The 26,193-nt window shown below is 38.0% G+C and overlaps 1 protein-coding gene across 1 annotated transcript in view; it reads left to right on the top strand.

The window, feature by feature from the left end:
• RTTN (rotatin) overlaps positions 1 to 26,193 on the top strand; it is a 137,858-nt gene that overhangs the window by 79,412 nt on the left and 32,253 nt on the right. The window contains exons 29-35 of the mRNA XM_075213246.1: positions 1,867 to 2,086; positions 4,202 to 4,330; positions 6,749 to 6,859; positions 11,470 to 11,628; positions 17,325 to 17,402; positions 20,280 to 20,466; positions 21,970 to 22,052. Coding sequence (XP_075069347.1) covers positions 1,867 to 2,086; positions 4,202 to 4,330; positions 6,749 to 6,859; positions 11,470 to 11,628; positions 17,325 to 17,402; positions 20,280 to 20,466; positions 21,970 to 22,052 — 967 coding nt within the window. The remainder of the gene's footprint in view (positions 1 to 1,866; positions 2,087 to 4,201; positions 4,331 to 6,748; positions 6,860 to 11,469; positions 11,629 to 17,324; positions 17,403 to 20,279; positions 20,467 to 21,969; positions 22,053 to 26,193) is intronic.

Below are 26,193 nucleotides of genomic sequence, written 5' to 3' on the forward strand. Positions count from 1 at the left end.
AAAGGTTAATTACCATTAGAAAACATATCAACCATGAAAAATCCCATTAAAAATGAAGTGAAAACAAGAACAGCTGACACCCGGGCAAGGCCATTTTATCATTAGATTTGTTGTTGCCCAATATTTCATTTCAAAAACAGAGATCTGTTAGACTTCTTAGCAGCACACATTCAACCATTAAAGAGGATTCATTATTTTACACTGTAATGACCAACAATTAATTCTTCGATGTTAATAACATTCTTGGTTTCCGTATTCTTATACACAGCTTCTAATTTGTGTTAGATTTGACCAGTATAAAATATAATCATTAAAATGCTTAAAATTGCATTTTACTACAAGTACAATTTGTCTGCAATGAAGAATAAAAAAACTAACCAAATAAGAATACTTCAATGCAGAACCTTCATCATGATTCAAGGTGTATCTGTTCAAGTATCAGATATTATTAAGACTAATTTATACAATGACTGTTGATGGATAAGACAAGAGATACAGAGAGAGGAACAACCAATAGGAAGTAGAGAAGAAATTACAGGAAAAAGACGTCTGATGCTAAAACACTGCAGAGGTCCTTTGTCTATAGAAGTGAAGGGCAATGTGAAATAACTTTAAGAGCGGCCGCACAGTGGAAAGAGGGAGAACACAGTGCACTCACCTCTCCACTGAGTTTGCTGCATGACCTCCCTATGCTGTGCGAAGGAGGTCCATGCTGCGGAAGTCAGCCGCCCAATTCTGATAAGATTGGGAGCAGCCAACTGGGGGGCCGCAGATGTTGGCTCGGCAGGCCACTGCTGTCCACCACCAGTCTATAGTGACTCCAGAGATTATGCTTATGTCTGGATTATTATTGCATCAGTGGGAAATGAGAGGGAAAATCATACCAAGTTATGTTCCCCAGTTCAAGCAGTGATACAGGTCTGCCTACCTGGTGCTCCAAGGGAAAACCTGTGATTCAAAATCATATGGAGTTTCTCGAAAGATTCATAAACCTATGCAGTCAATCTTTCCATTGTAGTGATATCTGAAATCTTTAATAAAATAGAGAATTCAGATAGGGTGGGGGTCTCTATCAGTGCTGAGATATGCAACATCTGGTAGCTGTAAAAGTACCCAACACTCGCTGATGCGTGACTATGAAGATAATTTGGGATTTTATAGCAATAGCCTTAATAGTGCAGTCCAAGCGATTGCCTTTTGAGATTAGCTACCAAATTAATGCTTTGCTTTATAAATCTAAACATTCTGATAAATTTTCATGATTTGGCTACAAGTGGCACCATTTTATTGATCATTTACAGTAAAGTGACTGTGGAATCCAATTAAAATTGAGGTATATTTTCTATTCATTCTCTTTTTCGTTGAATAAAGTGAACTATTTACGTAATGAGGCTAAATTCTCAGTATTACAAAAGTTTTACATATATAGTAATGCAGCTACAACTCTCTTTTGCCATATCTAATATACAACTTGTAATTTAATGTGGAAAATTGTCATGAGAGAGAATATGTATGTTGTTGTTGTTTATTCATGTAGTACTAGCATACTTTGCAGTTCATTACAATTGGGGAGAAAAACAGTAATAAAATGAATCTGGGTATTGACAAACCAACAAAGAGAAGGCCCTACTCACAAAATTACAATCTTTTGTAGAAAGAAGCTTAATATATGAGGTTAGGTGCCCCAAATTGTATATGCAAAATTGTCAAAATCTGCTTAATGGGGTTACATGATCTAATCACACAACAATGTCAGTTTTGGGGTCAGTAGTTTATTTGCAGTACCACCCCGAACAATATCAATATTGATACTTTATATTGCTTTATTAATGTAGTAGTTTCTGACATCCCACTTTCATTCAATAGGAATTATTTGGTTCTTGCTGGGTCATTCAGGACACAACTAGCACTGCAATTGCTTCACTGTCTGAAAGTGTCAGATGCTCCACATTTTTATGGACTCCCATCTTTGGCCAGAACTCTAAAAGGAATGGTCCATGTCACATCACTGCCAGGTTGGAGCTCACATTGCCCATTGACAGAACCAATGACAATCTGTGTCAAGTTATTGACCAGCCTTCTTGAGGTAAGGGAAAATATATGACCAAATGACTTATAACTCAAAAATTATTTTTACAGTGACCAGATGCAAATTAAAGAAATTTCACAAGACATTTTTATTGATCAGGGCATAATGTGGCTTTGTGGCTGCTTTCCATAATCCTTTTGAGACAGCACAATACAGCTAGTACAGGTACTGCAAAAGAAGTTTTGTGAAGTATTATTATTATTATCGTAGATTTGTAACGTGCCACAGTGCTCTGCAGCGCCGTACAGTAAGAAAGACAAAGACATACATCAAACAGGACATATGTAAAACAAGAACAGACAAGGCAGACAAAATGAATGGAGACATGAAAACAAAGGGTATGAAGGACCCTGCTCATTCGAGAGTTTACATTCTAAGGGGAAGAGGGTACATCTGAAACAAGAGGAGTGAGTGTGGCTCAGAGTGGAGATTGAGATAGTTGTGAGGGTGCATTAGTGTGAATAGTGTTATCGAGGATAAGGTCACCTCTAGAAAGAGATGGGTTTTCAAAGACTTGAAGGCTGTGGGAAAGTCTGATTGATCGTGGTACGGAATTCCATAAGTGGGAAGCAGCACGGGAGAAGTATTGTAGGTGGGAGTGAGAGGATGTTATCAGAGGTAGATCTAAGAGGGTGGGAGGGAGAGTATTTTGATATGAGATTTGAGATGTGTGCAGGGGTAAGTCAAGTGTTACACCAAGGCAACGTGCTTGGGAGACTGAGGAAATTGTAGTGTTATTGACAGTGAGGGAGATTTGAGGGCAGGTGATGACTCTGGCAGGAGGGAAGATAATGAGCTCTGTTTTGGATATGTTGAGCATTAGGTAGCGTTGGGACATCCATGTGGAGATAGAAGAAATACAGTTAGTTACACAAGGTGTTATCAGCGTAGAGGAGGTATTGGAGGCCGAATGAGTGAATTAGTTCCCCAACAGAAGTTGTACAATGAAAAAAGTAAAGGGCCATGAACAGAGCCTTGTGCAACCCCAACAGATAGTGGGAGTGGAGGGGAGGATGTGCCAGAGGTAGAAACACTAAAGAAACACTAAAGGAGCGGTTTGATAGGTAGGAAGTGAACCAGGAAAGGACTGTGTCACGAAGTCCAATTTAGTGAAGGGTGTGTAGGAGAAGAGGGTGATCAACAGTATCAAAGCAGCAGAGAAGTCTGGGAGAATGAGTATTCAGAAATTACCATTAGATTTTGCAGTAAGTAGATCATTAGTCACTTTTGTGAGAGCAGTTCCACTGGAATGTTGGGGGTGGAATGGAATGAGAGGAGTGAAAGTGAGACATACCTTTGTACACTAATCGCTCATGTAGTTTGAAGGCAAAGGGGAGGAGAGAAATAGGACAGTAGTTGGAGAGAGAGGCTGGATCGAGAGATGGTTTCTTTAGAATAGGTGAGATGAGTGCATATTTAAAGGAGGATGGAATTGTGCCAGTGGAGAGAGTGAAAGGTTGTAGAGGTGAGTTAGAGGGGGGCATGCAGCGGAGGAGAGGGAGCGGAGAAGTTGGGAGGGAATAGGGTCGAGTGGACATGTGAGAAGATAAAAATGAGTGCAGAGACTTCGACTTCAGGGTGGATTGGAGAGTGTAGGTAAAGGTGGGTAGAGTAAGTGGAATTTGGCATGAGGAAAGTTGCATTTATGACGTTCACAAACTTGTACAATATAGCAATATTTAATGGATTACATCTTGAAACTCATCACAATTTCACCCTAGAGGATCTATCCTGAGCAAGTATTCCATGATACATAGAACAATTCATATATATATATATATATATATATATATATATATATATATATATATATATAAATAAATATAAATGTGTGTATTCGTATAAGAGTTCTAGTTACTTGAATTTTAAAGTATTATTTTTTGCAGCCTTCCCTTAATGTTTGTAATCCGTTTTATTCACTGTAATTTTTCTTCCAATTATTATTTTATTTAGAATTCTTCATGGAAAAGAGTTACTTACTACAGTAACATGGTAATAGAGTATACTATTTTTAAAAATGTGTACTTGAATGAAGTATTGTACAGTTTTATTTTATTTTCTGAACACTCCTAAAAGTCAAGCTACCATGAAATTGTTTTCCTCTCTTATTAGATCATCTCATCTTTTTATGTGGAATGGGGAGGAAATGCTCTTTCCTATATGGGGAAAGGTGTCACAAAGAGCACAGTATTGTGCTTGCTTCACTTGTCCCATGAGATGACAGCTCAAGCCAGGAACACGGTGAGAGAAGGAAATAATGCTCTTTGTGAGTTGGAATGTGTGGCAAGAGGCATCTGTGTTGTGCCAGACTTACAGACAATGTACCTTTTTTAAATATTTTAATGACATGAGGTGTATGCTTCAGCAGTTTCTTCTCTAGAAAGCTTTTACATGCCTTGTTTACTAAAATAAGATATGTTTATTTAAACCAAAAACACCCTGTCTATTATGCTAACTGCACAATTAAATGCCAAGAAGTGTAAAAATATATATTTTTTTCCAATGCTGAAGAAGTATATCTGTTGACATCAATTGTTAAGTGGTTTGGTTTACTAAATTGTATTCATCCTTTTCTACCTATCTGATTATGTGCAGATGGCTGTTTGAAACTGTATCTCCTTTGAGGCACTGAAGCAAAATACCAATTAATTCTTCCTTATGGCGTACTTTGCTTGTTTTTAAAATGTTCTACAGCTTTCTTTTGTTTTTCACTTCTATAAGTTTATTTTTTGTGGTAAATATTGTCTAGCGGCTCACATGAAAATATTCTTATATAATACATCCTTCCTGTGTCATTTTAAAGTTCATGAGTTTGGCAGAAACTGGGCGTTAGTAGAATACTGTCCTTTACAGAGAAGACCTAATAGAATGTATATTTTGGCAGTAATGATCCTTGCATTTTCATCGCCTTGTCAGTGTTCCAAAACTGGCTCATATATACATGTACAAAAATGTATTGGCTAAAGATTTCCTATGTCAGTTACAGTTTATCTGTGTTTTCTGGATTGTAATACTAAGTGATCATAAAAGTGACAAGGGAAGTGACATGTTTTGTTCACTAGTGGTTTTCTGTTTCTTTTGCCAGCACATGATGCCCGTTCCTTGATATATGTTAGTAAGGTGCGAGTGTGTCACTACCCCCAAGTAAAACACAAAACTACCGCCCTGTTCTTGCAAGTACACTATATACTCTGTGATAGGAAACACTCTCACATGTAGCAAGCAGCCTTTGGTCGGTGACACAGTGCTTATGGGTCTCCACCAGGTAACAGTTTTTCACATAAATGAGCTTTAATCAGCCTCAGCTATTGCAAAAAAGCAAGAAACACCTAACTCCCTTCCTCCCCATAGAGGGCCCTACCTCATATCATGGCCCTTCTTTGGCAAATTAACAGCTAAGCCACTTAGCTCTAGTAGGGAAATTACTAATTTCACAGTCCTTGGATTTATGCATTGCCTCCTTAGTCACTGGGATTCTTGGGCCTGGTTCCAGCTATTCAAGAATGGAACTCCCTCCACTCGCCATCTGTCACTGTAGCTGTGCTTATCTATAATACAGGCCTTTCCTGAACTTCTCTTTGACACAATCCAACTGTCCTGGAACAGACCACCTATTTGTTTTTACCTCATTCCGGGTCTGTACCTTACCTTTCTCTCTCGGTCTCTGTAACACAGAATTCTTGAGTTTTCTTGGGACAGACCTTTTGTCCATCTTCAACTGGTCATCTGTCTCAGTTCTCTAGCAGGACACACCACTACTCCTCCACTGACCTGTCTTCTGAGTTCTCTACCGAGTTGTAGATGGGTGTGGAAAAATACCTTTTCAAGTCTTTTGGGATGGATCCAAGACTCCAGGGCAAGAAGAGGTTACATACTAGTGCCACCTAGCCTGCAACAATAGCAATTGCTATATATTACATTTCAAGTTTCTCAAAGGCAACCATATAGATTACAGTCATGCACATAAGCATTGTTTACATTTGTTAGGACACTAAGCAACCACATTGTTGGTTATTTACATATTTTAGTAGTATGCCCACATTTAACCTCTCACCTTCTACCTTTGTAAACTGCAATAAATAGAGATGCTAACAGCATTAGAGGGACAGGAAAACAGGGAGCAGACAATGGAAAATAAGTCCCCTGTTTTGTTTTTACTAAACTCTCACATCCTAGCCCTCCAAGTCCAACATCATAATTTTGCATATAATTGCATATATTTCACTGGCTTTCCGGTCATACATTACCATTACATATAGCAAAAAAGTTCATCTCAATGCCTAAAAAATGAAAACACAATAACTCAACCGAAACAAAGTAAATAATGCATAGTATGGAATTTAGCGGCAATAAAATATATCAAGTTTCCATTTAGTGATACAAAGGGAATTTGCTGAGTATAGGAGGACTTGGGTCCTAAGCGAGAGACTCTTGGGAGGCATGCAACTCAATTTGATGCTGAGCAGATATTATGTGTATGCTGTTTTTAATTGGTTATAATTCACAGATATGGAATGGTCTAATGGCCCTATCCTCCCAGCTGGTGAAGCCTCATGATTACTCTAGATCAATGTTATGGTTGTACAGAATATTTTCTGGGGGACATCTGATTTAAATGATATATGGTATACTATAAATAGATTTATATCTTTCCTACAGGACTGGGTGCATCTCTGGTCTTTACCGTATGATCAGGGTAGTGAAGAGCAGGTCATACCACAGCTGGGATTGGAATGGTTGATACCTTTGTGGGTAGACAGAGACCCAGAGGTTAGTGCAAATTATGACTTTGAACTTAACCAATATATGACTTTTTGACCTTGTTTATGTGCCATATATAATAAAGCATTAGTATGTAGTGTACATTTGGAGCAAACTATATATTCACTCTGTACCTTGTTTTAAAAATTGTGTAAAGCAGCATTACTATCTACGGAGGGTCACACATTTAAAATGTCTGCGGAAGAGGGAGGACCAATCAGAAGCCAAAATGTACATGATTGAAGCTCTAAATTGGGCTCCCAGCTTATAAAACTCTTACATATCGTCAAAGAGACAAACCACAGAGCTCCAGGAAAACGGCTGCATGGAGACACCAAGGCAGATCTGTAGAGAGAGGGGGAGCTTTAATTTGCTATTATATGTTTTTAGTTTTTGCTGCTCTATTTATTATTAGTGTACTGAATATATCTTGTAATATTTAAAACATTTCAAATGAGTATATTATGCTAGATTACTTTATCTTGGGAGTTTTGCAAGCTTGTTATAACTTCTTATGCTGAAATTAAAGACAACAAATCCTTTAATACACAGTAGACACAAACGTTTGTACATGCTGCATTTAAAATGTCAAAAGTACATTTTATTTGGTAAGTTCAAAAGCTAAAAAAAATAATTCTTCAACTATCTTAAATACAGTATGTTGCATTTAAGCACATTACATTCACTGTGTTATCTGCAATTGTGTTCTTCTGTTTTAAATAAATGATGTGATGGGTCTCTTGATGTGTATGCTGTTCTTCTCTGCAATGCTCAGGGGAACTGAATGGAAGAACAAGGAGGCAGTACAGAATATAGAATGTATCTTTAATTTACTTGGTAATTAAATGTCATTGACTTGTTTCTGACCTTTCACAGTAGGATCAGCTGCAATGAACATCTGCTTTTAAATTCCTTGGTATTATATAGTTTAATGAACTTAAAGGTATTCTCTATCCAATTAAATAATTTAGAAAAATGAGGTAAAACATTAATGTATACATGCACTTAAATCCGTTTATATATTACGTTAAAATAGTACTTAAAGGAAGCAATTATAAATTATATACGTTTACATGAAGATGTTGTTATTGTTTTACTTGTATAGTTTGCACACCTTTTTGCAAGAACAATTACAATGGGAACATATTGTTCATCTCCAGTTTTTCACACTAATTTGTCATTGTCAGATAACTGTACATTAAATGCACTGGTTCCGGTTTATTACATGTGTATAACATTTAACAATAGCAAGTCTTCAACCTCTCCCCCTCCAGCGATTCTCCCCAATCCCCTGTATTGGATAAGTCACACACCAGATAATTTACATAACGTCCACTTAAGTTTTCTTTCACAAACCATTTTGTATGTTAACATATAGTCATTAAATGTTACAGCTCTTCTTTTGAATGCGTTACTAATATAAAACCTTTTCATTTCTTAAATAATTGTTTTGTGTACTATACTTTGACTATTTGCATAAAATATATCTGTTAGTAGCAGTTTGTTTAAAATCTCACTTAATATTAGTTCATTAGAAAGAAGGTCTTGCAACCATTTCTTTGTTGTACATTCTGTAGTTGCTAGCAAAAATAAATTAACAAATAATGCCAAGTTTTTTTAGACAATAGGAGAGGAAGCGCAGGACAAATAGTTTAGAAGTTATAAAAAAAACAACAACACTGGACTAGTATGCAAAAGAAATGTTTACAGCTCTTTCAGGAAAAAATGCAGGGAGGCGAAAAACCACTGGGGGCAGATAAAAACTTACCCTAACACTATCCCTAGATGTCAGAGTGGTCCGCTTGTGAAGACAGGCTGTAGGTTCCAATGTGGCTGTAAACTTCAATGGTGGACCGCAAGCCTTGAAAAAGTCAGTTCTGCGGATGAAATGCGTAGGATTAAACCATTGCAATACTCCCCCTCATCTTCTTTCTTTTTTATCAAACTGCAATCCATCCACTTCCGGTTTGCGGTCCACCATTGGAGTTTACAGCGAGAGTGGGCAACCTTGTTTTGTGCCATTCTGCAAGAATATAGGGTTAGGAAGAAAGACTAGAATATAGATTAAAGCCATAGTGCCATACATGATACTTGGAATCCGATTTTCTATAAACTATCTTAAGCCATGATCAATCCGCTATATTGAAAGTCTGCTTGTCACCAAGGGTGGGCATAGCTGCTTCTTTTCTCCTGCTGTTTTAAAGTTGTAGCAGAGACAGTACATTTTCTATGTTGCCCACTGGCAGAACTACCGCTGTGGGGCCCAGAGGTGACAGGGGCCAGGCAATGGCGAGTACCCCCCAGGCCCGCACAGCAGTTCCCAATGTCCACTTTTTGCTCTGAAACAGCAGAGCAGAGCTGGGGGCCCAGGAGTCTACAGCGGCATTGCAAAGCACCTATTCAAGCTTTGGGGCTTGGCAATGCGCTCTTCTTTCCCTGCAACTCTGCCCCCCCCCCCCCCCAATAAACCCCACCTGTTCTTTTTCTATGTGCCCTGACATATGTATGGCTAGTCTGTCCCCCATCATTTTTGTCAACATTTTCACATTCTGGTTCATTATAGAAATAGGTCTATAGGCACCTGGTATAGTGGGATCTTTATCATGGTTTGGGGGGTTCTTAACATGAGCAATCTTTCCTGACACCTGGTACCGTCTTTCCTCATCGATAACTGTAAAAGGGGCTTCTAGAGCCTCTGCTTTTTTTGGGGGGGGGGGGGATTTTTCTTTGAATATTTGGTACCTAGAGTTTTTGTGGCATTTTGGGAAACTATCATTGGCTTTTATGATTTTTCTTTTGTTATCTGAAAACTCCAAACAGCTCTACAGTTTCTATGGGCAGTGAGAATTGCTGAAAAATGTATAACACTCCTGAGAGACAGGTAGCTGCAGTGCATATTCTTGCTGGTAATACTACCTTGATTTAATATACCCTTCATCTTTCTAGTGTCATAGTGAAATTCACCATTTTTTTTCCCTTTAACAATGTGATTTCTGTCCGGTTACTTGTCCCTATCACTAGGTTTGCTAGAAATTTACCCACTTTAACATTTCTTCTTAGAAATCTCCCACCTCAACCTATTTTCCTTGTTATGCACTTATGTAAAGACAGTGTATGACTGTAGCAGCATGTTACTGGCTTATATACAGTATGTGCATCATGCAATTTCTTTTTATAATTAGTAGTGTAAGAAATTTTATGGAATTATATTGCTTCACATTACCACTTTGGTCATCTTGCGCAATAATATATAGGTTCATCTAAATGTTGTCATTTGTTTGAGCTATATTGACATCAAATGAGGTGGGAAACACCAGAGTCTGTTTTATCCTATAGACGATAAATCAATAAAAGTAATCTCTACCACAGTATGATCTGATATCATGCATGCTTTTTTTTTTTTTTTTTTTTTTTTTTAATATAGTAGTCTTCTTGAGTAAGGCATAGGTAACCAATAAATAATCAATATATGTGAACTCCATACCAAAGATCTTCCAAACCTGTCCCCTCCATCATTGACTCTGTTACTAACAGTTTCCTGCCTTACTGCATCTCATATTATCTTTTTGGTTAATTCTAACCTCTACAATGTATGCTCTATGTTTAGGTCACCCTTAGTTCTGTAATCAACTTAGAGAAATGCAAACTTAACATTAGTATGACCATATATACTATATGCAATAATATTTCCCTCAGGAGATTGCAGGTGCTTCTTAGCTCTCCTTCTCCAAGAACATGTCTGTTTGTTTGTTTAGTAATTGGCAGTTTACCTGCATGTTCATCCTGCGCTAGTAAGCCTGCAGACCTCTTATGATCATGTAGTTTGTAAAAAAAATGGTATGGTAAGATGTTCCTGTTTGACCCAAGGGGATATTCAGCTCAAAACCTAGGGGTTTTTTATGGGTTGTTTTTTTTAACATCAGTTAATTAATTGATTCAACGAGAAGCAAAATGGGAAAACAGTTACAGGGCAATGTATCGGAGTGGACAGGTTCTTTTTGTGAGGTTTATGGTGGGAAAATTGTACAAAATATTGTATTTTTTCTTGAGAAGAATTCATGCCTGCTATTTTCATATGAAACTCCTTGATTAGCCAGCATTGCATATGTCTCTCACATCTAATTCTCAAATTCACATGAAACCTACGCGCGGTACCCCAAAACTTATCTGGTGAAAGTTAACCACATGGTAAACCATATGTGTGGTGATTTATTACATGTAAAGCTACATGACTAATCAAGGCTAATCAAAATTGCTAATAGTTTTGAATGGCATAACTGATAAATAGTTTAGTTCTTTTAGCAAAACATATAATATGTTTGTGATATTTTATTATTTATTATAATGTGTAATTTAAATATGGGGGACCTGTGACTTGGGCTAAAGTGTCCCTTTTAGAGCTACAAAACATGACCTTATATGTCCATAAATAGCACTACACAAACTAAGAACTCTGGCACCACAACATTGTTTGTTTGTTTCACAAAACGTAAATCAGAAGTAACAGACCAGTGGATGTTAAAAGAAATTGTTGGGCTTGTTGTTTCTTTTCAGCCTCAGTACATGTTATAATAAAAACAAAATTTAAAAAGCTGGGTATTTTTTATTATTTGTTCTAGGTGAGGTTTACGAGTCTGGGCATTGGGTCAGCATTGACATCTGTTAAAGAAGGCTGTGTTATTTTGTGTGACAGCTGTCAGAACATTTCTGGAGGCTTATGTGGAACAGTGCTCAGTATCTTACTTGACCAGTCTGAATGTAGCATGGTACGCAGAGAGGTGAGTAACACTGTCAACGTTTGTAATTTTTTTTTTTAGAATGACTTGAAGACATTTATCAAGTTTTCATGACTGCCAGAATAAGAGTGCTAGTATAGAATATATTTTATGCAATCTGATTCTTTATATATTGTGTGTGTGTGTGTGTGTGTGTGTGTGTGTGTGTATTGTGAATAGCACGCCAAACAAAATGCTCCTCACACTGCTCTGCTTTTGCACTTTGCTGTTTATTCTCTCGTTAGGGTGGAACATAGTCTCTTAAGTAATTTTAGCAAACACACCAAACAATATTTACAAGTCCATGCATTCCTAACGCTTGCTAGACAGTCCTCTAACTGGACATGGAACACTTATTGTTACCAGTCTTCCCACCCACAGCACAAGTGAGCTATTTAAGCTTCCTCCCAAGCACTGTACTAGCTGTTCTAATCAGTTAGACCCAGGTGCTCCACCTTTGCTGTGTGTGTGTGAAAGAGTGTGCAAGCTTAACCCTGTCTGTATTCTCAGTCTGAAGATTCTCAGAGTAATCACTAGTCTTTCTTATAGAACGACTAGTAAATATTGTTTTGTGTGTTTGCTAAAATTACTTAAGGGACTGTATGTTCCATCCTGACAAGAGAATAAACAGCAAAGTGCTTCAGCAAAGCAGTGTGAGGAGCATTTAGTTTTGTGCTTGGGAGGAGGCTTAAATAGCTGACTTGTGCTGTAAGTGGGAAGACTGGTGACAAAAAGTGTCCCGTATCCAGTTAAGATTTTTTTTTTACGTGTGTGTGTGTACAGTCATGGCCAAAAGTTTTCAGAATGACACAAATATTATTTTTCACAAAGTCTGCTGCCTCCGTTTTTATGATGGCAATTTGCATATACTCCAGAATGTCATGAATCAGATGAATTGCAATTAATTTCAAAGTCCCTCTTTGCCATGACATTGAACTTTATCCCAAAAACAACATTTCCGCTGCATTTCAGAACTGCCACAAAAGGACCAGCTGACATCAAGTCAGTGACTCTCTGGTTAACACAGGTGAGAGTGTTGACGGGGACAAGGCTGGAGATCACTGTGTTATGCTGATTGAGTTAGAATAACAGACTGGAAGCTTTAAAAGGAGGCTGGTGCTTGAAATCATTGTTCTTCCTCTGTTAACCATGGTTATCTGCAAGGAAACACGTACAGTCATCATTGCTTTGCACAAAAAGGGCTTCACAGGCAAGGATGTTGCAACTAGTAAAATTAAATCAACCGTTTACCGGATCATCAAGAACTTCAAGGAGAGAGGTTCAGTAGTTGTGAAGAAGGCTTCAGGGCACCCAAGAACGTCCAACAAGCGCCAGGAACATCTCCTAAAGTTGATTCAGCTGCAGGATCGGGGCACCACCAGTGCAGAGCTTGCTCAGGAATGGCAGCAGGTAGGTGTGAGTGCATTTGCAGGCACAGTGAGGCAAAGACTTTTGGAGGATAGCCTGGTGTCAAGAAGGCCAGCAAAGAAGCCACTTTTCTCCAGGAAAAACATCAGGGACAGACTGATATTCTGCAAAAGGTACAGGGATTGGACTGCTGTGGTAAAGTCATTTTCTTCGATGAATCTCCTTTCAGATTGTTTGGGGCATCTGGAAAAAAGGCTTATCCGGAGAGAGAAAGATAAGCGCTACCATCATGCCAACATTAAAGCATTCTGAGACCATTCATGTGTTGCTTTTCAACCAAGGGAGTGGGCTCACTCACAATTTTGTCTAAGAACACATCCATGAATAAAGAATGGTACCAAAACATCCTCCAAGAGCAACTTTTCCCAACCATCCAAGAACAGTTTGGTGACGAACATTGCCTTTTCCAGCATGATGGAGCACTTTGCCATAAGGAAAAATTGATAACTAAGTGGCTCGGGGATCAAAACATCGAAATTTCCATGGCCAGAAAACTCCCAAAACCTTAATCCCATTGAGAACTTGCGGTTAATCCTCAAGAGGTGGGTGGACAAACAAAAACCCACAAATTCTGATAAACTCCAAGCATTGATTAGGCAAGAATGGTCGGCCATCAGTTAGTATGTGGCACAGAAGTTGATTGACAGCTGCCAGGGCGAATTGCAGAGGTCTTCAAAAGAAGGGTCAACACTGCAAATATTGACTCTTTGCATAAACTTAATGTAATTAGCAATAAAAGCCTTTGATACCTATGAAATGCTTGTAATTTTACTTGAGTATACCATAGCAATATCTAACAAAAAGGTCTAAATACACTGATGCAGCAAACTTTGTGAAAACCAATACTTTTTGCCATGACTGTACACCACACACACACATATATACATGCACCAGGAGAACTATTTTATTATAGCATTTGCACAGTGAGTCTGTAGTTAGACCAAAGCCATATATTATACATACTATATGCAAAATTATATCTTATCAATATATTGGATGTCCTCTCGATTCCTCAAACTTAACCTTGCCAAAACTGAGCTCATAGTTTTTCCTCCCTCTCATACCTCATCCCCTTCTGACCTCTCCATCACTGTCGACAACACCTCTATCTCCCCTGTCCCCCAACTTCGCTGCCTTGGTGTCATCCTCGACTCCTCTCTTTTCTTTGGCCCCCACATCCTCTCTCTTGCTAAATACTGCCGCTTACAGCTGCGCAACATCACTCGCATCCAGCCCTTCCTCTCCCAAGATGCCACCAAATGCCTTATCCACTCTCTGATCATCTCCCGCCTGGACTACTGCAACCTCCTCCTCACTGGCCTCCCCCACTCTCATCTTGATCCCCTTCAATCTGTTCTTAACGCTGCCGCTAGGCTTATTTTCCTCTCTCGCCGCTCCTCTTCTGTCTCCCCCCTCTATCAAGCTTTTCACTGGCTCCCCTTCCCCTACAGAATCCTCTTTAAGCTCCTCACACTCACCTACAAGGCCCTCGCCAACTCCACTGCGCCCTACATCTCCACCCTCCTCTCTATTCATGCTCCATCCCGCCCTCTCCGTTCTGCCTCTGACTGTCGCCTCTCTCCCCCCCTTATAACCTCCTCCCACGCACGTATCAAAGACTTCGCCCGCGCTGCCCCCTCCACTGGAACAAGCTCCCTCCCTCCATCAGAACTTCCCCTAATATGTCCAGTTTCAAACGGGCCCTAAAAACCCACCTTTTTCTTAAAGCATTTCTGTCTCCCACTTAGCTTCCTACCTTATCTTCTGCCTCTCTCCCCTGCGTTTCTCTGTCTGTCCACCCCTCCCCTTAGATTGTACGCTCCTCTGAGCAGGGCCATCTCTCCTCCTGTTTCCACCACTTCTAACTCTGCTCTCCAGCTACTTAGCCCTTCTCCTCGATGGTCCTCCACCCCACGTCCACTCTCGCTCCCTCCTCCTCCCTGGGGGTCTCCCTGTCTTCCGCGCCCTCCTTCTTGGGTCCCGTCGTTTGCGGATCCTCCCTCCCCCTTCCCCACCCTCGCTAGCTGTGCATTGAGCTTACTGAGTTGCTGTGCTTACTGTTTACTGTACTGTGCTTTCTCCCATTGTATTGTAATTTGTTTGTCTCTGTACGGCGCTGCGGACGCCTTGTGGCGCCTTATAAATAAATATTAATAATAATAATATATTACAATTTAAAGTCTGCATAAGCAACCTATATGAATTATTGAAAATATAATTGTCCTTTTCTTGTTTTTTCATACTAAAGAAATACTTTTACAGATTGTTAGGAGAGCAATACATGGGGATTTGGGGGAGGTAGAGTATTTTTTTTTATAAATCTGAATAATGGACTCAAATAGCATGCATTTGTGCACCCAAAATGACTGGTGGGTATAATTGGCATCTGACTGGGGGAAGATCAATTTGTCTGATGACTGCAATATCTCAGTGAGTGGTCATCAGCTCACTGGACTAATTGGGCCCCAGCAGCTGCCTAACACTGGGACCAATCTGTCCAATTTGGGTGCATATATGTAAAACATCTGTTCAATTCAAACTAATTGCAGTGGATTAATTTATATGATTATAATTTTAAGCTGATTTCATTCTACTCTCAATTTGTCCATCCCACTTTTGAATTTCAAACAAAACAAGATGTTCTGTGTTCATAACCATACATCAAATTAATAGCCCAAATAACTGCATTTAGGGGCACACTGTATTCTAGTTTGGTGCTGATCTAAGATACAACCTCCTCCTAGATGTACAAAGACGTTTCAACAGAATATTTCACGTAGAAGATTTAACAATACGAAAACTCTGAAACATCATACTCTCTGACTTTAAGTACAGTATATTGTCTAGAGCGTTTCCTTGTTGAAACAACTTGTGTGCACTCCATAAATTGTTGTGCTAACCCACAACTAATGAGACGCTGATAGGGAGGAAATATTCTAATTCCTTATCAAGACATGAATATGTAACTTGGAGAACTCTTGAATTTTTCGAAAAATACCATTAGTTTGCTTATACCACCTCACATAGCAAAGACAATCTACCCAAAATGGACAAAAAAATGTTGTTGTTTTTTTATTGAAATTGCAAGAAAATGAACTAAAAGCAAATGTGTGTATTTTTTATTGTAACAACCTCCAAGAAATATTTTGTGGTTCTTGGCATCAATACACCTTTCTAAAACAGCAAAAAGCAGGATACTACACAACTGTTTCCATAATAAATTCTGCACTTGAAGATGATAATCCAGTTTTTATTTATTTGCTAGTTTGCAAAAATGAAATGCATACAATATTTAGTACTAATATGCTAGCCTAACAAAGCATACCATTTTGAAACTAGTCAACATATGCATCAAATGAGGACACCACTTTTTTTATTGCAGGCAGGATAGGGGAGATCTGGACATTATAATCCCCTATCAGTGGACTTAACCTTTCTGTAATGTAGGGTGTTATTGTCTAGTGATCCCCAGAAAATAACTTCTAAGGGGCACCTAATTGAAAAGATTGGACCATCTTTCAAATGAGCCAGGATGGACATTACAAACCTCTCCCACATCCTGAGCTCCTTAAAGTTTTTTGCAGTGTATTGAGTGATCACCAAAGAAAAACTACAAAGGGGACACATTATTTGAAAAGAAGTGACTCCCCTCTTTCAAATGAGTGTACCCTTTCATTTAAAGAAGCCAGGATGAGGGAAATTCTTCCCCATACCTGGACTTCTTAATGATTTCTGCAATGTAGGGGATATTCTCTTGTGAGTGACATATGGGCAGCATGTGCAGAGATCTGAGTGGAGTGTGGGGAGATTTCGGTGACATGTGGGGGTTTGAATGTTTGTGGGGACATTTTGTGGCAAGAGCTGTAATTTTGGATTAAGTGAGGGTCATGTGGAAGCATTTAATGAGTTATGGGTGGGTGCTGATGTAGTTTTGGGGCTGTTTTCTAATTTTTCAAATTAACGGTAATGTGCAGCCCTTTTTGAAGGTTGGAGGGACGCAAATGCTGTTCTAGTCTGCTCCTCTGAGTATTTTAGAATTAACTACATTGTAAGGTTGTGTAACTTGTTTGTTTATGTAATCTATGATGATAAACATTGTGTATGTTTCACACAGTCTTGTATAGTGCTCGAAGAATTTACAACTTGTTTTCAGTAAATGAAGTCTAGTTGTTTAATGTCTTGAATCTGCAGCACAGTAGCCTGCTTGGCTGCTCATGATAGCTGTTTCAGCTAGATGGCACTGTTGAGATTTTATTTATTGTTGTTTTCAGGCTGCCTTTATTCTTCAGAACATGCTTGTTATTCCAATGCCTGGGAATGCAGAAGATTCTAAGGAGTCCACTTTTCAGGTTTGTAAATCTATTATGTCATATATCATGTCTCCAATGGAGGAGAACAAGTTCTTGGAGGAAACACGTAAGAACTCACAAACTGAAGTGTATAGAATCTTGGATCAGAATCGAACCCAAGTTTTCAACGCTGTGTTTTTATAGTCATCAGTATTTTAACAAGTGATTGTATCATTGAAAAAAGAAAACAAAAAAGCAATATTTAAATTATTCACGTGCAACTTCGGAAGTACTTCACATCATGAAATCGGAGCACCAATATGTAGTATTATTCCAACCTAAACAGTAGATAAGCCTCTATTTTTCTAGTCCAAGTGATAAAAAGACTAGATTGAGAACCATAGAGGAAACCTTAAGCTCAGCCATACATGGACAAAGAGCTAAGTGACTAAATTAGAATAAATAGACCATGCGATTTCACAATTTGCCAATTCGGCTGAGAAGCCTGGTCTCCTCCGGCTTCATTGGGGTCAATTAGTGCGGTCTGAAGATAACCACACACACAGGACAATAAAGGTGCAAATATGTCCTAAAATTATATGATTGATTCCGAACAAATTTTTTATTAGGTATAGGGGGGTGTTTTGAATCCACACTGACTGAAATAATGGACATTTGCACAGGATCCTTGCAGATATCTGTGTGTGTGTGTGGCCAGCATTTTTTTCTGATTATCTTGAGTGCTGTAAGTGACAATTAGGCCACCAATCTACCCATCACCCATCACTTGTCTAAAAGATTTCAATATGTCCTCATAATAATTAATCTCGGGAGGGTCAACAACATTTGCTGTAAGGTTTTGGTGGTAGGATTACTTACCAACCATGGACAATCCATCTGCAGGACCCTAATACACTGAACAGGATAAAGGCATTATGTTTAAATGTATAATATTCACATTCAAATGTATACGCATGTCAAGCATATTAGATTATTTTTAAAACGTCTAAACATCATATTTGACTTCACTCATGGAATATAGTTTGTAAACTGAAGGTGTTTGATATCTCCACATCCATACAAGGGTCAGTTTTGTTAATAAGGAGCTTTTCTGTATAGAGGATTCTTCTTGTTAAGCTGCAATTACACAGATCCAGTACTTCAGTGTTTGTCTTCCAGCAGTCAAGCACAAAAACTGCTTATGTTTATATTTCTCCTAATAACTATGCAAAGTTTCAGCTTTTTCACTTTGTTGATTTGCATTTCCTTGCAATACAGAGCGCTTAGTTTGCATTTGTAGAACACGGAAAGTAGAAGGACTTGTGTTATCTAATTCTTAATTATATTGGTAACGTTATTTTTGGCAGTATTCAGTAAAGCATAACAGAGTTGAATAGGAATTTACAGCATGCCAACATTTTGACTCTCATTGTAAGAATGTTGAAATGCAGTGCAACATTGTAAGACTCACTGCTGAAATGTTGACAGATTGTGGGCACAGAGTAGTGTTAATGGTAAAGAAATTAAAACGCTAGTGATTGGAATTATTAATTATACAGTGCCCCACCCCATTTTATAGACTTGTGTTAATGCTGTATAAAATCTGGAAGTGGTTGTTGTTGTCTTATTTAATTTTTTGATGATATCTCTTAATATTCGGCACAACAGCTTTCATATATCTCTAGGTTTTGTTTACTCATTTATACTTATAGTAAATTGACACTGTTCAATTCCCTCCTTGCCACAGGAGGTACTGGCATTTAGACTTAAAGCACCATAAATGTGCTTTACTGCCATATTAAAAAATAGGTTGCAAAGATGTACTTTAGATACATTCCAATCTAGAAAATGACATTATATCGGAGTTACAATTTCCTCACATTCATATTTCTGAGTATGCACATTCCTAATTAAGAAGAACACCTATTTTTTATTTTGTGAGTATATTCCAAAAACTTTTATTGGATTGTAGCAGTGAAAGTGAAAATAATACTGTTTGTTCTATTGTATGTGAGTTTTAGCAACTGATTTTATGTACAGACATAGGGACTCTTGGGTAGGTTTCAGAGGTGAAGGTTAAGAGATGGAGGCATTGGAGATTTTGGTATAATTTTAATGTGCCAATATATTCCATCACACTGAGCTATAGGGAATAACGCTGCATTGATAACAAAACAAGAAGATGACTTGAAACAAGGTAGAGTCTTGCTCTGTAATGCAACATTTATTAAGTGGACAATATCACAAATACATAACAAATTGCAGCAAACTGAATCAGTCTATCTGTCTCCACTTCTCTCTCTTTCACCCTCTCTCCCCTCTATCTCTTTCTCTATCCTCTTTCTTCCTTCTCTCTATCTTTCACCTCTCTCTGTGTCTCTCTCACTTCTTTTTCCTCTGATTCTCCTCTTTTTCTCTCTCATTTCTACATGTCAAATGGCAACTAAACATTAGGACATCCATTGTCTGCGTTATGTTATTAAAAAGCAGTATGTTCTAGGTTGTAGCTATCGCCAGGCTTCTATAAATTAGTTCAATGGGACTTTTTGTTATGTTTTGTAGCAGTATGTAATGTGAAAAAATAAGCATTATTGGTACATTAATATAATGTGTTAGAATTAATTTCATTAGAACAAAATAATATCAATACAATAAAAACTATGCATTTACTTCTAAGGCTCCTTATTCCTACTACTTTGATTAGGCTTTGTCTTCATAGGTAAGCCTGCAATGTAGTGCTATATACCCATCATGTGGTAAGTGCATCTCAGAAAATACAGATCAAGCATTTGCCTTAGGAATGGGTCATCAGCACCCACTGACCGGCTTTAAAACACATAGCAGACTGCAGAAAAAAACTGGGATAATATATATTCGCTGTAAATGCAGTTTATTGTGCATGCAAAATTAGGTTTTCGTCCTTTTTCTTTTTTTCAGATTTTAAGCATACATGATGAGTCAGGATTACCTTTGGCAGGAAAACCTGCCCTTGAAGCTCTTTTGCGACATTACCACTTCTATGAACATGTGAGCCATATGGCAAAAAACTGCTATCTTGGACAATATACGTTTGACTTGGATAATTCCATAGTGGCATCTAAGACAATGCACGGAAATGTTAATTGTAAGTACAGTTCATTCTTATTCAACTTTTTACCTCATCATTAAATTTGTGACATTTAAAGGTTTACAAATGGAGAAACGTGCGCTAATTAAAAGGCACGCATGTGAACATATAACCTTTTATAAAGGTAAATAATATTTTAAATGTGCTTTTAACGTAAAAAGTAATGGACTTAAAAGCCATGCTTTTTGCTAAAGCAGTACAAAACACAATTATATATTATACACGTTGTGAAGAAAGGTTTGTGTGGACAGTTAATAAATGAGTTGTATTTGTGGTTGTAGTCTAGCATGTAGCTGTCATGTGAAGTTTTGAAACATGCTTTGTTCCTGTACAGATTGCTGTATCTCTGGTAACATACATTGCAGTGAAGTGCCCAGATGTTGTGCTTGCAATTTGTTATAATATCCGCTGAACAATGAAACTCTTTATAGATTGTCACAAGATGACCTTTACATGATTGCAACCTGACTTGACTTTTCTTTAACAAAGCAAAGAAGTGAATTGAACTGTAAAATTGTTACCTCTAAACGAAATCTTCTTTCAAGCACTAGAATAGGAAAAGTACAATTAATGATTTTTAAACTTTTTAAAAGACAACTTTAAAAGGATGTTAGTGGAATGTTGTGACCCCCAAACAAATCTTTCTACAGTCACATTTTCATATTAGTTTACAGTTTTGATTTTATCATTCTTACCTGGAACATATAGTTGTGACTGGTCTGTACGCTAACAAGGATAGTACACTGAGAGCAATTATTCTCCATGCACTGGAGGAAAGGAGACATGGGGCCTGATTCATTAAGGATCTTAACTTGAGAAACTTCTTATTTCAGTCTCCTGGACAAAACCATGTTACAATGCAAGGGGTGCAAATTAGTATTCTGTTTTGCACATAAGTTAAATACGGACTGTTTTTTCATGTAGCACACAAACAGAATACTAATTTGCACCCCTTGCATTGTAACATGGTTTTGTCCAGGAGACTGAAATAAGAAGTTTCTCAAGTTAAGATCCTTAATGAATCAGGCCCATGGTCTGTAACATTATCAGACAAGAGAATTAGTATTTTCCATATGTAATTGATTGTTTTTTGAAAACTTTTTTGAGAAATTATAAGTAAATTAATCTTTCAATTCATATTTTAAAGCAGCAATCCAACGTATTTTTTTCTTTAAATACCAAGTTAAGTACCCCTTTAAGCATGCATCTGTCATTTTCTTAGCTGTCCTCCTTCAAATCCTTATCTCGTTTTCAAAATCACTCTGGAGGTTAGACACAGACTGACAGCTCTCAGCTTGTCATGTAAAAGCACAAGGGAAGGAAAGGAGGGGGGATATTGTACAGTGCACAGTGCAGACGAGCTCAGGGGCTACCCAACTATGGTTGGTTATCAACTATGATTGTGAAATTACCCAACTCCATGTAATTTGTAATATATCTTTCAGTATGATGTACATAAACTGCCTATGTAAATATTATTTTTTGCAATCTTAATTTTAGGCTCTGAAGATTCACTTTACATTTGGAACAGCACTCCCACTGTTTCCAGCTCATCTAGTTCTGAATCAACATTAAGTACAATAGTAAGTTTGTCCTTTTTTTACATTGAGATAAAATTTACTAGCCGTTCCATATTTATTACCAACAATCTGAAATTATTCAGATTACTGAAAATTTATTACCAATTACTGAAATCCAGCGACAAAAGTACCATAATAACGGTATTTACGCGCACTATTACCGTAATGACGGTAATAGTGCGCACTCCGCAAGATTTTTGGCTATAACGCCAACAATTGAATATGCCCCTAAATATTTAAATATTTTAAATATTTGTTACGAATAGTGTGTATAGAGATCACTAATCATGGACTGAAACTTTTATCCCTGACCACTCAAACCCGCTTTTTTATTTTTTATTTAAACCTCCATCTCACATGTGCTCTGTGAGAACAGCATGGTACAGATGCCTGGGTGATTACACATGGGAATACGACCACTGCTGTTATACTTTGGGACGGAGTTTTAATATAAAAATGTGTTTTTGTGGGCGGGTTTAAATAAATATTTTTAGATTCTTTTAAGGCTCTTTTTTTTTTTTTTTTTTTTTTTAAATCATTGTGCAGAAACCTTAGGTAACATGGAAAGAAAGGATTTACAATTTACATGTTACAGAGTAAGTAGATCTGTATGCTGTACAAGTCAGTGTTTGTCAATTAGCAGCTTTCTCTAGCTATAACTGCACAGTCCTTATCAGAATGCCAGGGAAGATAAGCAGACATCGGACTCTTCACTGTTCAACCTCTTGTTGAACATACATTCACCAAAAGGAATGGGATTAGGACAGAAATAATTCAACTCCTGTCATACCAATGTATAAGTAAATATATGCAATGATATTAATTGATTATTTGTTCCCTATATGAAGAGAACCAGCTTTTACTATTAATTTGCATATCATTTAAGGCATAATATATAGCTGCTTTTTGAATATTTAACAAACGACAGTTATTTGTTGCAATGTTAACCAATATATCAATAGTTAATGGGGCTGACAGGCATTGATTCTCACTTTACTTTGATAATACATTGTTTTTAATTTACATTTTGTTCCTTAACGGTACATATTCATGAGTGATTGGCTATCTTCCCATAGTATTTTGTACTGCACTATGTCCATGCTACAGTGTGCAGAACTTAAGTGGACCTCAAAATAGTTATCATCTGATCACTATGAGAAAGGTTTTCACTATGCACATAGCACTGTACTCAAACGCCAGATAGATGAACAGTAGCACTGCATTTAGGGCTTTGGTGGAGTTTGGCTAACATGCAGTGAATATGTTCCTCATATTGACAGTTTACAGTGAAACGAGATGCTGACAGATGTATAACCACTGATAAGCATGTACCATCAACTACTAGTTTGCACCACCTGAGGTGGGATAATTATGGGAACAAAAGTAGTAAAAAGTGTTTTTTGTTTAGTTTTGTTTTTTTTTATTAAAAACCCCTTGCTGCATAAGGCAATCCTGTGCTCAGCCTATTTTGGCACTTTTTGGGCTGGTGACATTCCACTATCAATGTTATTCATTTGTGTATGCAGTAAGCACACAAATAATACATTGGTATTTTTTCAGAATACTTTGCTTATTCCTCCTGACACGGTAAAGACAGTCTACCCAAATGGGCAAAAGTGTGTGTGTGTGTGTGTGTGTGGGGGGGGGGGGGGGGGGGGGGGGGGGAGGTTTATTGAAATTGAAAAAAAGTGAGCTATAAGCAAGTGAGTGTATTTGTTTTTTCTACACAAACATCACAAATAAATAATTTGTGGCTCTTGCTTTGGCACCAATCCACCTTTCCAGAACAGCTAAAAACAGGATTCCTCACATAGGTCTTCATACTAAAATCTGCTCTTGACATGATAATACAGGGATTGTTGTTTTTTTACAAGTTTACACAGTCTTGAAAGAAATGCATACAATATGTAGGGAAACCATTTAGAAAACTATACAACCTACAATATCAAATGTAAATACCCATGAGTTTATTGAAGATAGGATGAGGTACATTTGGGCATTATAACCCCCATCTCTCTTGACTTCTTAATAATTTCTGTAGTGTAGGGTATAATAAGTGCAAAGTAGGCACATCATGTGAAAGAGGGGAGGATCCTCTTTCAAATGAACGGTTCCCATAGTCTTGGAGCAAGGATTAGGGGGATATGGGAATTACAAACCCCTACCCCCATTCCTAGGCTGCTAAGGGGGGTATTCAATTGACGGCGGGATCGGCGAAAATCCCGCGCTCAAAGAATATTACCGTTAATACGGTAATCCTGCGCGTAAATCCCTGAGCTAATATTCTTTGAGCGTGGGATTTTCGGCGATCCCGCCGTCAATTGAATACCCCCCTTAATGTTTTGTGTACTGTAGGGTGTTATTGCCTTATCACCAGACAATAACTTCTAAGGGGTCATATCTTCTGAAAGAGGGAACTCTCCTCTGAGCTCTAGGTGCCAAAATTAGGAATATAGGGCACTTCTAATGCCACCCACACCATCCTCTGGCTCTTCAGATATTTTGTGTAGCGTAGTGGCTGAGCTCTGCTCGCCCTGGGATGTCATTGTGCACTGGCACAATGACATCATCATTCGCTAACATTTTCTCAGCCCCCACAGTCAAGACATACTCACTGTTCCTGCAGTACAAGAACAATGAGTGCTATTCTTTCAGCTTTGAACTCCATGAGGGCTAAAGATGAGTGGGACCCGTCCTTAGTGCTTTAGAGGTATATGTGGAGGACAAGTCCCACTACTCCTTAGTACTGAAGGAGTTAATCTGCTATTCATGATTTACAGTTTACTAAATGTCATGCGAATGCCATGGCAAAGTCATATTACATGGTGTATGGAGCAGATACATTATGGAACGCCCCAATTCTCAGCATGTTTGTCAACAAACCGCCTCTACCGCCGACCTTCTCTGTCATTACAGGAGCACTGCGGTGGCAACCATATACATCAGTCACCATAGAGGAAACCGGCTTTAAGTTACAAATGTACAAAACTTGTTGTTTAATAAAACAAACAATAGGACACATCTGTGGGAGTTTACAGCTTCTAATAAACAAGGTTTAATAAATGTTGAAACCTCAATCAACACCATTTGCTAGTTTTCCAAAATATGAAGAGCAGAGTAAGTCAGATGATGTAAGGGGGAAAAGATTCCACCTTTTTATGTTTGAAGAGAGGAAAATACACTATAAAAAAGATCAGCAAATAATTTTTTTTAGTCTAAACCAGTGAATATGTCCCACGATTTGAAAAGATCAAAATTATGTAAGTTCGCGGTTTTCTGGAAAACTGAAATCTTCGCTTGAAAAAAGGTAAATCCTGGAGAGTCACTTACTTCCAGTTCATTCAACTAATTCAACATACAGCTGCAAAAAATGCGGCAAGCGTTCTTTCAGTTGGGTTGTGGAACCCATGAGCTGGCTTTTTGCAGAATGTTTCCAATTTTTCCATTGGGTAGATTGCTTGGGGGGGTGGAAGTTATCTAAAACATCAACGTTACGTATCCTGCTATAGTGATGCAGGTGTATCGACCTGTGTGTCTACCAGTCTGACAGAATTACAGCAGGGTGACAAATGATACTTTTGGCCAATATAATCCAACACTCAGACAGACACAGATATGTAGTCAGGTTACCCAGTGGGTTTGCATGCATTTGCTCAACACATTAGAGTGATGAAAAAAAAATAAGCTAAAAAGAGGGTTGGTTATAGAGAGTCAGTAGGCTTCATTTATGTGTGCTTGAGCAGTGCAATTCTAGTTGCAAAAAAAATTAAAATGAATTTTTATCCTAAAATATATCCAATTCCAACTTAATTTATTATGAAATGAATCATGAGAGCAAGGGGATACCTGGCCTGTCATTATTACATGGGTCACAATAGTACATTTTGACGTTTGGATATAAAAATGTGTTTCCCATTTAAAATGCCTGAAAATGTAGGCAGAGGCCCAATTTCTGTCACCTCCAAGGACAGGAAAATACAAGTCCTTTTTCTTGGAGAAAAAGACCATGCATCCGTCAACACAGGAAACAGCCCTTGAGCGGAAACCTCTCATCCCATTGGATCTCGAATCAATATTTCATTTTGCAAAATGAAATCATTATATGTTGCCGTAAAATTTGTCAATGTGCAAGTGTGCTTGGCCT

This window comes from Mixophyes fleayi, chromosome 5, assembly GCF_038048845.1.
Source record: "Mixophyes fleayi isolate aMixFle1 chromosome 5, aMixFle1.hap1, whole genome shotgun sequence".
NCBI lineage: Eukaryota > Metazoa > Chordata > Amphibia > Anura > Limnodynastidae > Mixophyes > Mixophyes fleayi.